The sequence below is a fragment of the Oncorhynchus nerka genome, linkage group LG14, assembly GCF_034236695.1.
Source record: "Oncorhynchus nerka isolate Pitt River linkage group LG14, Oner_Uvic_2.0, whole genome shotgun sequence".
Taxonomy (NCBI): domain Eukaryota; kingdom Metazoa; phylum Chordata; class Actinopteri; order Salmoniformes; family Salmonidae; genus Oncorhynchus; species Oncorhynchus nerka.
In genome coordinates this window covers 20,749,078-20,763,748 of record NC_088409.1, presented here as the reverse complement: position 1 = coordinate 20,763,748, position 14,671 = coordinate 20,749,078, and the positions used below count along the sequence as shown (strand labels likewise).

The 14,671-nt window shown below is 43.4% G+C and overlaps 1 protein-coding gene across 1 annotated transcript; it reads right to left on the bottom strand.

Annotated features, from left to right (window-relative positions):
* Positions 1 to 4,913: 4,913 nt before the first annotated feature.
* LOC115146765 (zinc finger and BTB domain-containing protein 17-like) lies at positions 4,914 to 14,671 on the bottom strand. The gene is made up of 4 exons (XM_029688819.2): positions 14,321 to 14,671; positions 7,460 to 7,721; positions 6,024 to 7,319; positions 4,914 to 5,856 (listed from the first exon to the last, which is right to left on the bottom strand). The coding sequence occupies exons 1-4, from the start codon at positions 14,515 to 14,517 to the stop codon at positions 5,611 to 5,613; spliced, it is 2,001 nt and encodes a 666-aa protein (XP_029544679.2). The 5' UTR covers positions 14,518 to 14,671; the 3' UTR covers positions 4,914 to 5,610.

The following is a 14,671-nucleotide window of genomic DNA, read 5'->3' as shown; positions in this document are numbered from 1 at the left end:
AAGAGTCCATGGTGGTGGATAGGCCTTCACTGAAGGCTGCAGGGGTTTCCTTTCAACAGCAGGACCCAGATATGTTAAAGGTTAAGAAGGTGGACTTTGTGGCCTTTATAGCCAATGTTGATTAATGGCACAGCCAAGGTGGAGAGGAAGTCCAGGAAAATAGATATCACTGTCGTTGCGGTGGAGACTTCGTGTGGGGGAGTTGGAGACTTCTCGTGGGGGAGTTGGAGACTTCTCGTGGGGGAGTTGGAGACTTCTCGTGGGGGAGTTGGAGACTTTTCGTGGGGGAGTTGGAGACTTCTCGTGGGGGAGTTGGAGACTTCTCGTGGGGGAGTTGGAGACTTCGTGTGGGGGAGTTGGAGACTTCTCGTGGGGGAGTTGGAGACTTCTCGTGGGGGAGTTGCATGGAGTATTGTCACAAGCCTATAGAGATATTCAGATTCGAAGGAAGGGATATTGGTTTTGTCAATGTTTTTTTGATTGTTTTATTTTGGGGTGGATTAAGTTAGTTTTTCCTATCACTTATGGGTAGTATTTTTACCTTGTGTTTCTCAACCCTGTCCAGTTGGTGGCGGTATTACATATTTTTGGGTTGTAGTCTGCCATAAAACCCACAGAAGAATAAGAAGAATTTACAGTCACTAAACACCATACCAAACTGGACGTGCGTCCGCTATCGATGTGCATTCCGGCTCTTTTTGGCTCGGCCTCACCAAAAAGAGCCTGCTCTTTAAGCTCCCAAACGGCTCTTTTAAAAAAATATGTTTTGTAGTTTTTCAAGTCAAACCGTTTACGATAGATTGACTATGATTGGTGTTAAAACAGTTCTAATTAAATTATTAAATGAATTCATACTCTACCTTAACCACAATCTATTTAAAAATGCATTGGTTTGTTGTGAAAAAGAATGCTATTAAACATTTGCATTTAAAGTATAACTTTTTAATATATATAAACAAAGTGCATATTAATCTAACCATTCAAAATGAATACAATCTGAACAGCATATTAGAATATTGCACCATATCAAAGAAAAATAAATAACAATGTCCAAAACTGCAGCATCCCACTTAAAACATTAAACTGTTCCCTCTTTTCTCTCTCTTCTTTATTGCCATGTTATAACCAGCAGCACCATATTTAGCTTTTATGAGAGATTTGCATTCAGAAATGCAAACTGCCTCACTTTCGAGGGGCTGATGCGGTTTCTTCTCTCAGTAATTATTTGTCCCGTTTTCGAGAAGACCCTCTCAGAGGGAACGGATGTGGCCACTATGCAGAGTCTCCCTGTCATGACTTTAGATAGCCGTGGGTAGACAGAGGCCTTGTTCTTCCACCAGCTCAGAAGATCTGCACATATTTGGAGGAGGGGCTCCTCCATATAAGACCGGACCTCCACATAGCCTTTTTACTGGCTGCCAGTAGGACCTTCAAGAGGTACTTTTCTCTATTATGTAAGTTATCAGGTATTTCACCCAAGTACAAAGAAATTAATGTTTGTTCTATGTCAAATCACATGATTTTTCCAATGTTAGATCTTATTTCTCCCCAGTATGTTTCGATTGCAGGGCAAGTCCAAAAGATGTGAAATTGGTCTGCCCTCAATAGGCCGCATTCTCTCCAACAAGGGTGTAGTGAGCCAGTCTGTTTTAATTTCAGTTTAGGTGTTATGAACAAACGTATAACATTCTTCCAACAGAATTCTCTCCATGACCTCAAGTTGGTGTAGCTTTGTTGAGTCTCTAACATGTTCAACCATGTTTCATCAGTTACTTCAATGTTAAGTTCCTCCTCCCATTTATTTTTAATATAGTTTGTAGAATGTTTCTTTGAGGATTGAATACCCAAGTAGAGATTTGAAATCGTTTTTTTGTTACTCCCCAAGTTGTATGCGTTAGTGAATACTTGAATTAATTTTGGAGGTGCTCGAGGGTCAGTCACTTTTATCTCCCTTAAGAAATAGTGTCGAACTTGTAGGTATCTGTAAAAATCTTGTTTATCCAAGCCATGTTTTTTACTTAGGTCCTGGAAGTTGTCTAGGTTCCCATTCCTTATAATTGTACTGAATGATGTGATGCCTTTCTGCGTCCATTGTTTAAACCTGCTGTCCTAAGTTGCAGGGATGAAGCTGGGGTCGTATGCGAGCCAACTCAGCAGTTTGATCTCTCTGTCTAAATTATTTTGCTTAACTACCCTAAACCATGTCTTCAGAGAGAAATTAATCCACTGATTTTGTCTATTGTATATTTATTTTACCATGTCCTTATTTCCCCAAACTGACTGTATGGGTTTCTCTGTCAAAGTAGTCTTCATGTCTTTCCATTTGGATTCGTATTCTGAATTGCACCAACACACCAGGGGTCTCAATTGGGCTGACACATAATAATATTTTAAGTTTGGTAAGGCCATACCCCCACAGTTTTTTGTTAACTGTAATGTTGTATATCTAGTTCTTGGTCTCTTACTGTTCCAGATCAACCTTGATATCCATTTGTCCCATTCCCTAAACTGTTTAGGTGGGATTTCTATGGGCAGTGATTGGAACAAATACATTAACCTTGGCAGGATGTTCATTTTGATTGTTTAAATTCTACTACTAAGATCTAAGGGAAGTGAATTCCACCTGTCTAGGTCATCATATATTTTCTTGTTGATGTGATCGTAATTATTGCAATAAAGTTTGGGTGTATCTTTTGGTGAATTTACTCCCAGATATTTAATGGATGAAGAGGTCCAGGTGAAGTTATACCTATTCTTCAGCTCTTCCTGTGGGGTATAATTATATATTAGGGCTTGGGTCTTGTGTACGTTAAAAAGCACATACCCTGAATATGTTCCAAATGTTTGTAAAACATCCATCAATCTAGGTACACTTGAGCCTGGGTCTTTAAGGAATAACAGAACGTCATCAATATATCTTACAGTGGGGCAAAAAAGTATTCAGTCAGCCACCAATTGTGTAAGTTCTCCCACTTAAAAAGATGAGAGGCCTGTAATTTTCCTCATAGGTATACTTCAACTATGACAGACAAAATGAGAAAAAAAATCCAGAAAATCACATTGTAGGATTGTTAATGAATTTATTTGCAAATGATGGTGGAAAATAAGTATTTGATCACCTACAAACAAGCAAGATTTCTGGCTCTCACAGACCTGTAACTTCTTCTTTAAGAGGCTCCTCTGTCCTCCCCTTGTTACCTGTATTAATGGCACCTGTTTGAACTTATGAGTATAAAAGACACCTGTCCACAACCTCAAACAGTCACACTCCAAACTCCACTATGGCCAAGACCAAAGAGCTGTCAAAGGACACCAGAAACAAAATTGTAGACCTGCACCAGGCTGGGAAGACTGAATCTGCAATAGGTAAGCAGCTTGGTTTGAAGAAATCAACTGTGGGAGCAATTATTAGGAAATGGAAGACATACAAGACCACTGATAATCTCCCTCGATCTGGGGTTCCACGCAAAATGATCACAAGAACGGTGAGCTAGTGAATGACCTGCAGAGAGCTGGGACCAAAGTAACAAAGCCTACCATCAGTAACACACTACGACGCCAGGGACTCAAATCCTGCAGTGCCAGATGTGTCCCCTTGCTTAAGCCAGTACATGTCCAGGCACGTCTGAAGTTTGCTAGAGAGCATTTGGATGATCCAGAAGAAGATTGGGAGAATGTCATATGGTCAGATGAAACCAAAATATAACTTTTTGGTAAAAACTCAACTCGTCGTGTTTGGAGGACAAAGAATGCTGAGTTGCATCCAAAGAACACCATACCTACTGTGAAGCATGGGGGTGGAAACATTATGCTTTGGGGCTGTTTTTCTGCAAAGGGACCAGGAAGACTGATCCGTGTAAAGGAAAGAATGAATGGGGCCATGTATCGTGAGATTTTGAGTGAAAACCTCCTTCCATCAGCAAGGGCATTGAAGATGAAATGTGGCTGGATCTTTCACCATGACAATGATCCCAAAGTCCTGGAGTGGCCTAGCCAGTCTCCAGATCTCAACCCCAAAATCTTCGGAGGGAGTTGAAAGTCCGTGTTGCCCAGCAACAGCCCCAAAACATCACTGCTCTAGAGGAGATCTGCATGGAGGAATGGGCCAAAATACCAGCAACAGTGTGTGGAAACCTTGTGAAGACTTACAGAAAGCGTTTGACCTCTGTCATTGCCAACAAAGGGTATATAACAAAGTATTGAGATAAACTTTTGTTATTGACCAAATACTTATTTTCCACCATAATTTGCAAATAAATACAATGTGATTTTCTGGATTTTTTTTTTCTCTGATTTTGTCTCTCATAGTTGAAGTGTACCTATGATGAAAATTACAGGCCTCTCATCTTTTTAAGTGGGAGAACTTGCACAATTGGTGGTTGACTAAATATTTTTTTGCCCCACTGTATGTAGCACTGCTCGTCACATTTCCCCAGTAATCTGACTGCCAAGGCCCAGAAAAGACACTGTGCATATGTTAAATGGTGATATTTTTATACTTTACCCGACTTTGCTTATTCATTCTTCCATGGTTATCTAACCCCGACTGAGACTTCTCTTATATATATTTTTAGCTTTACATTAATGGAATATGATATTTAATAATGATTAAAGTGTTAAGCTTGGGCGCATTATATTCGAGGCCCATATGTTGCTAGTACCTGGGTTGAAAAATCTGATACTGGTGCATTCAAAACTAGATCCTGGTGCATTACCTGCTATTAACGTATATGAAACATCACACAAACTAGGTGTGATCAGTGGTGATCATGACACCATATAGACTACAGAAAAATAACTTTAGGGCAACGTTACACATTTAATGTGCAATGTGTTGAACCATAACTGTGTAGGTTTTTCCAAACTTCTGACTGATACTGTACACTACCATTTAAAAGTTGGGACACAACTACTAATTCAAGGGTTTTTCTTTATTTGCACTATTTTCTACATTGTAGAATAGTGTAGACATCAAAACTATTAAATAACACATATGGAATCATGCAGAAACCAAAATAGAGTTTAACAAATCTAAATATATTTTAGATTCTTCAATCAGGTTCTAGGAATCCAAAAAAGTTCTAAGTTCAAAGACAGAACATGAGGATAACAAATTCTAGTGCCAGGAGATGTTTCCTGCTCTTAGTCTTGGGACTCCCGAGTGAAGCAACGGTCTAAGGCACTGCATCTCTACAGACCCTGGTTCGATTCCAGGCTTATCACAACCGGCCATGATTGGGAGTCCCACAGTGTCGTTAGAGTTTGGCTGGGGTAGGCCGTCATTGTAAATAAGAATTTGTTCTTAACTGACTTGCCTAGTTAAATAAAGGTTCAATTTTTTAAAAAGTACTTCACTAAGAACAAATCAGAAGCAAACGGGCCAAAATGGAGAGGCAGTACGTGAACTTGTCCAATAACAAACACTTGTTTTCATTTTCGGTTACAAAAATGTTTTGCTACAGTGTGCACTAATGAATACAGGATCATCATTGCACTGGTGTTTCCTCTTCCTCGGTTTCTCCTCCACTCTCTTTGCTCTCTCTCCTCCTGCCCACATCTCCCACTCAGTCATAAAGGTAAGCTCTACCTGCTGCCGAGGCTTCCTCGATCTCACCTCCCTCCCTCCTGCCCAGTCCTGCCATCTGTTTCCCTCCTCCCCCCCTGTCCCTCCACTTCTGTGCCTCCATCAGGGTCCAGCCCTGAGTCTGGGCTGTGGTAGCGTCTGACGTGGTTCTTGAGGCTGACGTTGTGGTTGAAGCTCTTGTCGCAGCGCTGGCATTGGAAGGGCCTCTCCCCAGTGTGGACGCGCAGGTGGGACTTCAGCTGGCTGAGCTGGGCAAAGGCACGCTGGCACACCTGACACACAGGTAAGGGCAACATGGACCATGTAAATACAATACTTTGGATTTAAATAAAAATGTAAAGTTTTTATTTTATTTACAGTAAATAGCCCTCTTCAAAATAAGTAATTGAAACTGACACTTCAGTTGAATGTAATTGAAACCCTGCCCCTCCCTCCAGACCTGGCACTTGAAGGGCTTGTCGTCACTGTGGGACAGTGCGTGCCTCTCCAGGAGGTGACCTTTGTTGAATTCCTTGTAACATGTGTGACAGATGTGTCTCTTGGACTCGTGCTCTCTGAGATGGCGATTCCGTATGAGGATGTTGTCAAAGCTCAGTGGGCACTCTGAGCAGCTGTAGCATCTGTGACCTTTTAATCTTTTGAATCTGTGGGACTTCTCGTGGGTCAGCTTGTCCGGCCGCGTCCTGAAGGATTGGAGGCAGAACTTACAGGGAAACTTAAGGTCCTGACGGTGTAGCCTCCGGTGCTGCTTGAGGCCCAGTTCACTCGCACAACCCTGCCCACAGTCTGGACAGCGGACCATGAACTTGTGTTCACACTTATGGTGTTTCAGCCTGGTGGTGTACAGGACGCCACATTCAGGACAGAGGACCATGTGGTGTTTTTTAGAGTATTTGAATTTCTGCCGGATGCTGACAAGGTCCCCGGAGTCCGGTTCTCCAGCAGCACCGCTGAACGACTCCTGGTCCTGCTGGTCTCTCTGGGGTGATGATGGTGATCCATCAGAGTCTTCAGCAGACTCATCCAAACCAGTCTCTCCTGCAGCCTGCTGCAATTGCCTTCCTCTGCTTCTCCCTTTCCCCCTACCCCTTCCCCTGCCTCTCCCTCTCCTACTCGTTGGTTTCTCCTCTTCTGGGTCAAATTCAGAGTCACTCTCTCTCAGTCCCTCTTCCTCAGCTTCTGGGTCAAATTCAGAGTCACTCTCTGTCCGCCTATCTTCCTCATCTGTCTCTTCACCCTCCATCTCACACACATCACCCTCCCCCTCACACCCATCTGCAGTCTTCTCTCCTTTGTCTATCTGAGAGGTAGGGCTTTCAGAGTCCTCAGGCTCTATAGAGTATATTGTCACTTCAATAGAGGCCCGCTGCTCAGCACCATTCTCCTGTTGTTCACCACCTAGGAATTTTCCTTTTCTCTCCTCTCCTTCCTCATTCTCCTGTGAGGACAGGCCATTGTCCTCCTGGCTTCGTGCACAGTCCATCTCACTGTCCAACACCACCTTAGTCACTTTCTTTCTCTCCTCTGTTCCTTTGTTCCCCTCATTTTTCCCCCTCACCAGGGACATGCCACTTCCCCCTGGTCTTGGTGGCTGGTCTACAGTCACCTCCATCTCCAAAGAGCCAGTCAGATCCAGAGCCTCATCTCTGTCCTCCGATGGCAAGTCCCCATCTCGGTTCTCAGACGGCAAGGCTCCATCTGTGTCCTCAGATGGCAGGGCCACCTGCATGTCAACCTACTTAGCGAAGGAAAACACCAGTATTATTGGAGTGACAGTTCTGTATTAAAAAAATAAAATAACTAGAGATACCACAGAATACAAACAACTGAAGTTAGTTACCTCACAATATCAACTGTTAATCCTGAAATACCCACCTGAATATTCTGTGGCTCGTCCCCATTTCCTCTGTGTGTTGTCTGGACAGTAGATGCGTTGCTTGCCCATGTCCTGCGGTGGTTGCAGCTCTGGCAGTGTTGGGTCACAGAGAGGCATGTCCTGTCTCCCTGCGTCTGGATCACACTCTCACGCCTGCACTGCTCACACCGCTGAAACAGCTGCAGCAGACAGTTGATGTTCACGATGATATCTTCTGGGGAGGGAGGGGGGGCAGCAGGTTGTGGAGGGGGGGCAGCTAACCTGGGTCAAAGAAATTAATAAAAGAGCGGTTGATTTCCTGCCACTATCGGCTCTTGCCAATTCATACTCATTAGCAATTGTATCTTCTAGGAACATGCGCTGATGAAACATTTCAATAAGAGTCCCCTTATTGGTCGGTATGTACTTCCAAAAAGGTCTAAATAAAAATGCCTCTTTGGCACCTCCAATGTATTAAAGAGCCACTGAACACAGATTGGTCCTTTTTCTGCTGCTTATTAAAAAAACAAGATTTCAGTCTTGGAGTTGTGTTTCCTGACCGATTCTACGTTTGGTTAATGATGTTTGTCCCCCATGAGACACTGTAGACACGGAAGCCTAAGAAACTGTTCGAATAAGGATGTGTACGTGCACTACTTCGCACACACCATACATTAATTTCTAATGGATGCTCATTGTTCCTTGTGTAGAGCTAAATTATTTTGGTGTGCACTGGAGATCCTGTACTGCTTTCTGACTTCTAGCCTTCCAAGGTTTAAAATACTGAAGAAGGAACAGGAAAACGTGCAGCTGGATCTCTCGCTGTTCTCAAGCTGAAGAGCCTACTGGCCACAAGGTGGGCCTCCAGGAAACAGGCCACAGAAGTGATTGTACAGAGCCTGCATGCAATCCTTGAACTCTGCTCTGAATAAATCACCATAACTATACTACACCAGCTGATGACCTGCTCTCAAAGATGAGCACATTTGAGTTTAAATTAATGTTGGTGTTTTGGAACAGTTTACTAAAGAAGACGTACATCCTTCCCATCAGCAGTGCCATTAGTAGTGCCAGTGCCATCAGCAGTGCCATCAGTAGTGCCAGTGCCATCAGCAGTGCCATCAGTAGTGCCAGTGCCATCAGTAGTGCCAGTGCCATCAGTAGTGCCAGTGCCATCAGCAGTGCCAAGCAAAGTTTCAGCCGCCTGTGAAAATCATCAAGCGATATTTGCGTGCATACATGAATAAGGCCAGACTATCCAATCTCGCATTGCTTTATACTGAGTGGGACATAGTGACTAAGAAAGTATTCACACACCTTGAGTTTTCCACATTCTGTTGTGTTACAGCCTGAATTTAAAATGGATTACATTTAGATGGCCTACACACAATTCTCCATAATGTCAAAGTGGAATTATGTTTTCGAAATGTTTACAAATTACAATGAATATCCCTTTGAGCATGGTAAAGTTATTAACTGAGGATGGATCAACAACACTCCACAAAACTAACCTAATTGACAGAGTGGAAGGAAGGAATCCTGTACAGAATAAAAAATATTCCAAAACATGCATCCTGTTTGCAAAAAGGCACTAAAGGAATACTACAACAAATGTGGCAAAGCAATTCATTTTTTGTCTTGAATACAAAGTTATGTTTGGGGCAAATACTACAAACATTCCATATTTTCAAGTATAGTGGTGGCTGCATCATGTTATGGGTATGCTTGTAATCATTAAGGACTGGGGAGTTTTTCATGATAAAAAAGAAACGGAATAGTGTCCACAGCAAAATCCTAGAGGGAAAACGTGGTTCAGTCTGCTTTCCACCAGAAACTGGGAGATGAAATCACCTTTGAGTAGGACAATAACCTAAAACACAAGGCAAAATCTACACTGGGGTTGCTTACCAAGAAGACAGTGAATGTTCCTGAGTGACCGAATTACAGTTGACTTAAATCTACTTGAACATCTATGGCAAGACCTGAAAATGGTTGTCTAAGCAATAATCAATCAATTTGACAGAGCTTGAAGAGGTTTGAAAAGAATAGTGAGCAAATGTTGCACAATAAAAGGTGTGGAAAGCTCTTAAACTTACCCAGAAAGACTCACAGCTGTAATCACTGCCAAAGGTGCTTCTATAAAGTATTGTCTCAGGGTTATGCAAATTATATATTTCTGTAGTTCTTTTTTTTTTTTTTGCAAAAAAAACAACAACATGTTTTCACTTTGATTGTGGGGTATTGTGTGTAGATGGGTGAGGGAAAATATCTATTTAATCCATTTTGAATTCAGGGTTATTATTACCGTAATATATATTTAAATCAGGCAAAATGTGGAATAAGGCAAGGCACTGTAGACACTGACAACTTGATTGGCAAATTTACCAACATGAAGGAGAGGAGGATGACGTTTTAAAAACGGGACCCTGATTTGTAAATAGTTTGTTCAAGTGTTGGGATTATTATTTAGTTCTATTGAACGCATGGTAATGGAATTTAACAAAATGGACTAGATTACATCAGACTACAACATGGGTATTTTGGCTGAGCAGTGACAACCTGGTGAGTGAAACATCCTTTTTGATTGGTCTTTGGTTAAGATGAAAGCAGTTGACATGTTATTACAGGCCCTCTTGCTCATCAACTCTTGACACCTATATGCAGGCCGTGTGCGTGTGTGACACTGCCTGCCTTGTGTTGCTTACGATGTGCCTGTTTTGTAGTTGTGACCTCATTGTCTACTTTATCTTTGAATGTAGGCCTATGTCTGCTAAACGAGAGCTTCATGCGTTGCGATGAATGGTTTTGATGACTCGTCGCTTTGGTGCTGCTGTCCTTGGTGCTGACCACCTGCGGAGCTCTCCCGACCACTGCGCTTTGTAGAGCGACGTGTGCTGTCCATGGTGCTGACCACCTGCGGAGCTCTCCCGACCACTGCGCTTTGTAGAGCGACGTGTGCTGTCCATGGTGCTGACCACCTGCGGAGCTCTCCCGACCACTGCGCTTTGTAGAGCGACGTGTGCTGTCCATGGTGCTGACCACCTGCGGAGCTCTCCCGAACACTGTGCTTTGTAGAACGACGTGTGCTGAAACATTGTATTGCGATTCACCGCAGACTGACACTTTTTTTTTTTGGTGTCTGGCAAAGTGACATTATCTGTATGTTTTATTGGAAATAGGCTTGCATGGCTCTATGTGATGATGGCCAATTTGTGTTTATGATAGCTGATATACTTTTATGATTTGGTTAGAAGGACCCCTTGAAAGCGCCCGCCCCCTCTGCCCTGAGGCTAGGTCCACGCCTGGTTCTGGGACAATGGATCCAATATTCATACATCTACTGTACATAAAATAAATAAATATATATATATATATATATATTAAGCAATGAGGCTAACGCAACCGATCAGAACATTTATCTGAAAATGTTGCTAAACATATTTCTTCACATGTTACGCGCAGCAATGCGCCCACAGCAGTAGGCTATGTAGGCTATGTAGGCTATGTGGGCTATGCGCAAATGTGCACAACAGGTACTAGCCTTTCTCTCAGCTTGTGGCCATTTGATCTGACCGAACCGTGCCTCGAGTATGTCAACAGAATCAAGCCTTTAGACGTTAATTATCCTACATTATACTTGTCAAGCATGACTGGCGTTTAGCCTAAAGGGTGAATTCGGAAAGAGTGGAACATCATTTCAACCGGCACAGCTTAATCCTTACCCATTTATTTATTGGTCTGACATGAGAAAATCTAAACTATTGTTATGCCCTTGCAGAGAAACTACACGATCAAAATCACATCACTTTATTGGTGTGACATCAGAGGGGGACAGAGCAAGCTTCAAACAGGAAGCTCACCCTGCAAAACACAGCGACATCACTTTATTGGTGTGACATCAGAGGGGGACAGAGCAAGCTTCAAACAGGAAGCTCACCCTGCAAAACACAGCGACATCACTTTATTGGTGTGACATCAGAGGGGGACAGAGCAAGCTTCAAACAGGAAGCTCACCCTGCAAAACACAGCGACATCACTTTATTGGTGTGACATCAGAGGGGGACAGAGCAAGCTTCAAACAGGAAGCTCACCCTGCAAAACACAAAATCACATCACTTTATTGGTGTGACATCAGAGGGGGACAGAGCAAGCTTCAAACAGGAAGCTCACCCTGCAAAACACAAAATCACATCACTTTATTGGTGTGACATCAGAGGGGGACAGAGCAAGCTTCAAACAGGAAGCTCACCCTGCAAAACACAGCGACAAAGCTTTCTTTCTGTTTTGATGTTATAAAATTGCAAAATATCGCACTGTGCCAAATGTTGATTTAAATGTGCATATGATGTAGTACTGCATGAAAATTCATAAAGAAGTTGCAAATATTATGTTTCTATTTTGTAATTCCGTCTTTTGTTATTGTCCCGCTTTACCAACCATAGCTAGCTAAAGTAGGACGGCATGGAGTAGCTAAAGTGGGACAGCATGGAGTAGCTAAAGTGGGACAGCATGGAGTAACTAAAGTGGGACAGTATGGAGTAGCTAAAGTGGGACAGCATGGAGTAACTAAAGTGGGACAGCGTGGAGTAACTAAAGTGGGACAGCATGGAGTAGCTAAAGTGGGACAGCATGGAGTAGCTAAAGTGGGACAGCATGGAGTAACTAAAGTGGGACAGCGTGGAGTAGCTAAAGTGGGACAGCATGGAGTAGCTAAAGTGGGACAGTGTGGAGTAACTAAAGTGGGACAGCGTGGAGTAGCTAAAGTGGGACAGCATGGAGTAGCTAAAGTGGGACGGCATGGAGTAGCTAAAGTAGGACGGCATGGAGTAGCTAAAGTAGGACGGCATGGAGTAGCTAAAGTGGGACGGCATGGAGTAGCTAAAGTGGGACAGCATGGAGTAGCTAAAGTGGGACAGCATGGAGTAGCTAAAGTGGGACAGCATGGAGTAGCTAAAGTGGGACAGCATGGAGTAACCAAAGTGGGACAGCATGGAGTAGCTAAAGTGGGACAGCATGGAGTAACCAAAGTGGGACAGCATGGGGACAGCGTAGCTAAAGTGGGACAGCATGGAGTAACCAAAGTGGGACAGCGTGGAGTAACTAAAGTGGGACAGCATGGAGTAACTAAAGTGGGACAGCATGGAGTAACTAAAGTGGGAGAGCATGGAGTAACTAAAGTGGGACAGCGTGGAGTAGCTAAAGTGGGACAGCATGGAGTAGCTAAAGTGGGACAGCATGGAGTAGCTAAAGTGGGACAGCATGGAGTAACTAAAGTGGGACAGTGTGGAGTAACTAAAGTGGGACAGCGTGGAGTAGCTAAAGTGGGACAGCATGGAGTAGCTAAAGTGGGACAGCATGGAGTAGCTAAAGTGGGACAGCATGGAGTAGCTAAAGTGGGAGAGCATGGAGTAAAGTGGGACTGGGACAGCATGGAGTAGCTAAAGTGGGAGAGCATGGAGTAGCTAAAGTGGGACAGCATGGAGTAACTAAAGTGGGACAGTATGGAGTAGCTAAAGTGGGACAGCATGGAGTAACCAAAGTGGGACAGCATGGAGTAGCTAAAGTGGGACAGCATGGAGTAACCAAAGTGGGACAGTGTGGAGTAACTAAAGTGGGACAGCGTGGAGTAGCTAAAGTGGGAGAGCATGGAGTAACCAAAGTGGGACAGCGTGGAGTAGCTAAAGTAGGACGGCATGGAGTAGCTAAAGTGAGACGGCATGGAGTAGCTAAAGTGGGACAGCATGGAGTAGCTAAAGTGGGAGAGCATGGAGTAGCTAAAGTGGGACAGCATGGAGTAACTAAAGTGGGACAGTATGGAGTAGCTAAAGTGGGACAGCATGGAGTAACCAAAGTGGGACAGCATGGAGTAGCTAAAGTGGGACAGCATGGAGTAACCAAAGTGGGACAGTGGTACAGTGGGACAGCGTGGAGTAGCTAAAGTGGGAGAGCATGGAGTAACCAAAGTGGGACAGCGTGGAGTAGCTAAAGTGGGACAGCATGGAGTAACTAAAGTGGGAGAGCATGGAGTAACTAAAGTGGGAGAGCATGGAGTAACTAAAGTGGGACAGCGTGGAGTAGCTAAAGTGGGACAGCATGGAGTAGCTAAAGTGGGACAGCATGGAGTAGCTAAAGTGGGACAGCATGGAGTAACTAAAGTGGGACAGCATGGAGTAGCTAAAGTGGGACAGCATGGAGTAGCTAAAGTGGGACAGCATGGAGTAGCTGAAGTGGGACAGCATGGAGTAGCTAAAGTGGGACAGCATGAAGTAACTAAAGTGGGACAGCATGGAGTAGCTAAAGTGGGACAGCATGGAGTAGCTAAAGTGGGACAGTCTTATAGGGTTTTCCAATGGAGGAAGGATATCAAGTTTACATTATGGACCTCCTGTACTGGTTAGGTAGGGCTCTGGTTATTGTAGTACTAAATCCTGTAAAAAACATAGTAGTATTGTTAATTGAGTGTATTCAGATAGAGTGGGAAACTTTTTGCATTTTGGAACAATTAGGACCATAATAATGGTGTCGCAGTTTATCTAAACTGCTGTCCAGGCTATCAAATACGAGAAACATTTTTATTTGACTCCGTGTAGACAAAATCGGTGTGTCATGCATCCTGTTAATATATCAACAAAGAAAATGTGTGTGTGATTTTAGAAACATCTTGAGGATTTCAGAAATGTATCATGTGTTGGGTTTATATGTTGGATAGATGTCGAAAGACGGAAAATGCAAGAAGTGTCACTTCCTCCTCTCGTACATTTTTTAATTTCGTTTTCTGGCCTTGTGAGCGGGGTTTTGAGTAGTCATTGGGTTTGGACATTTTAGGTGGACCTGGCAACCCTGATAAACTGGTAGACTGCCGGAAAAAAAACACGAATTACCTGTCAAGCAAAAACAAAGCCACTTCGGCATCTGTAGGCATAGATTTCTCCTCCTTGAGGTTCCTCCATCTGGTAAAAGCTTCTCCGATATTAATCCGATTTCTGGATTTGTCCTTTAATTTTCTCCACTCAGAATCTCGATCGGGTTTCTTCTTCAGTGGTAAAAAGGGTGTAAAGATTATATTATTATTGGCCATGATTGGGTGCAATAGAGGCACTATTTAAAACGAAATCGAATGTACTAGGGTATGGTGTAACGTTGGCTTTCCTTACAAATCTCAGCGTTCCACCATTGTTTCCACCACGGAAATTACCTAATATTTACGTATTCCCGGGCCCCCTTTCTTCAGT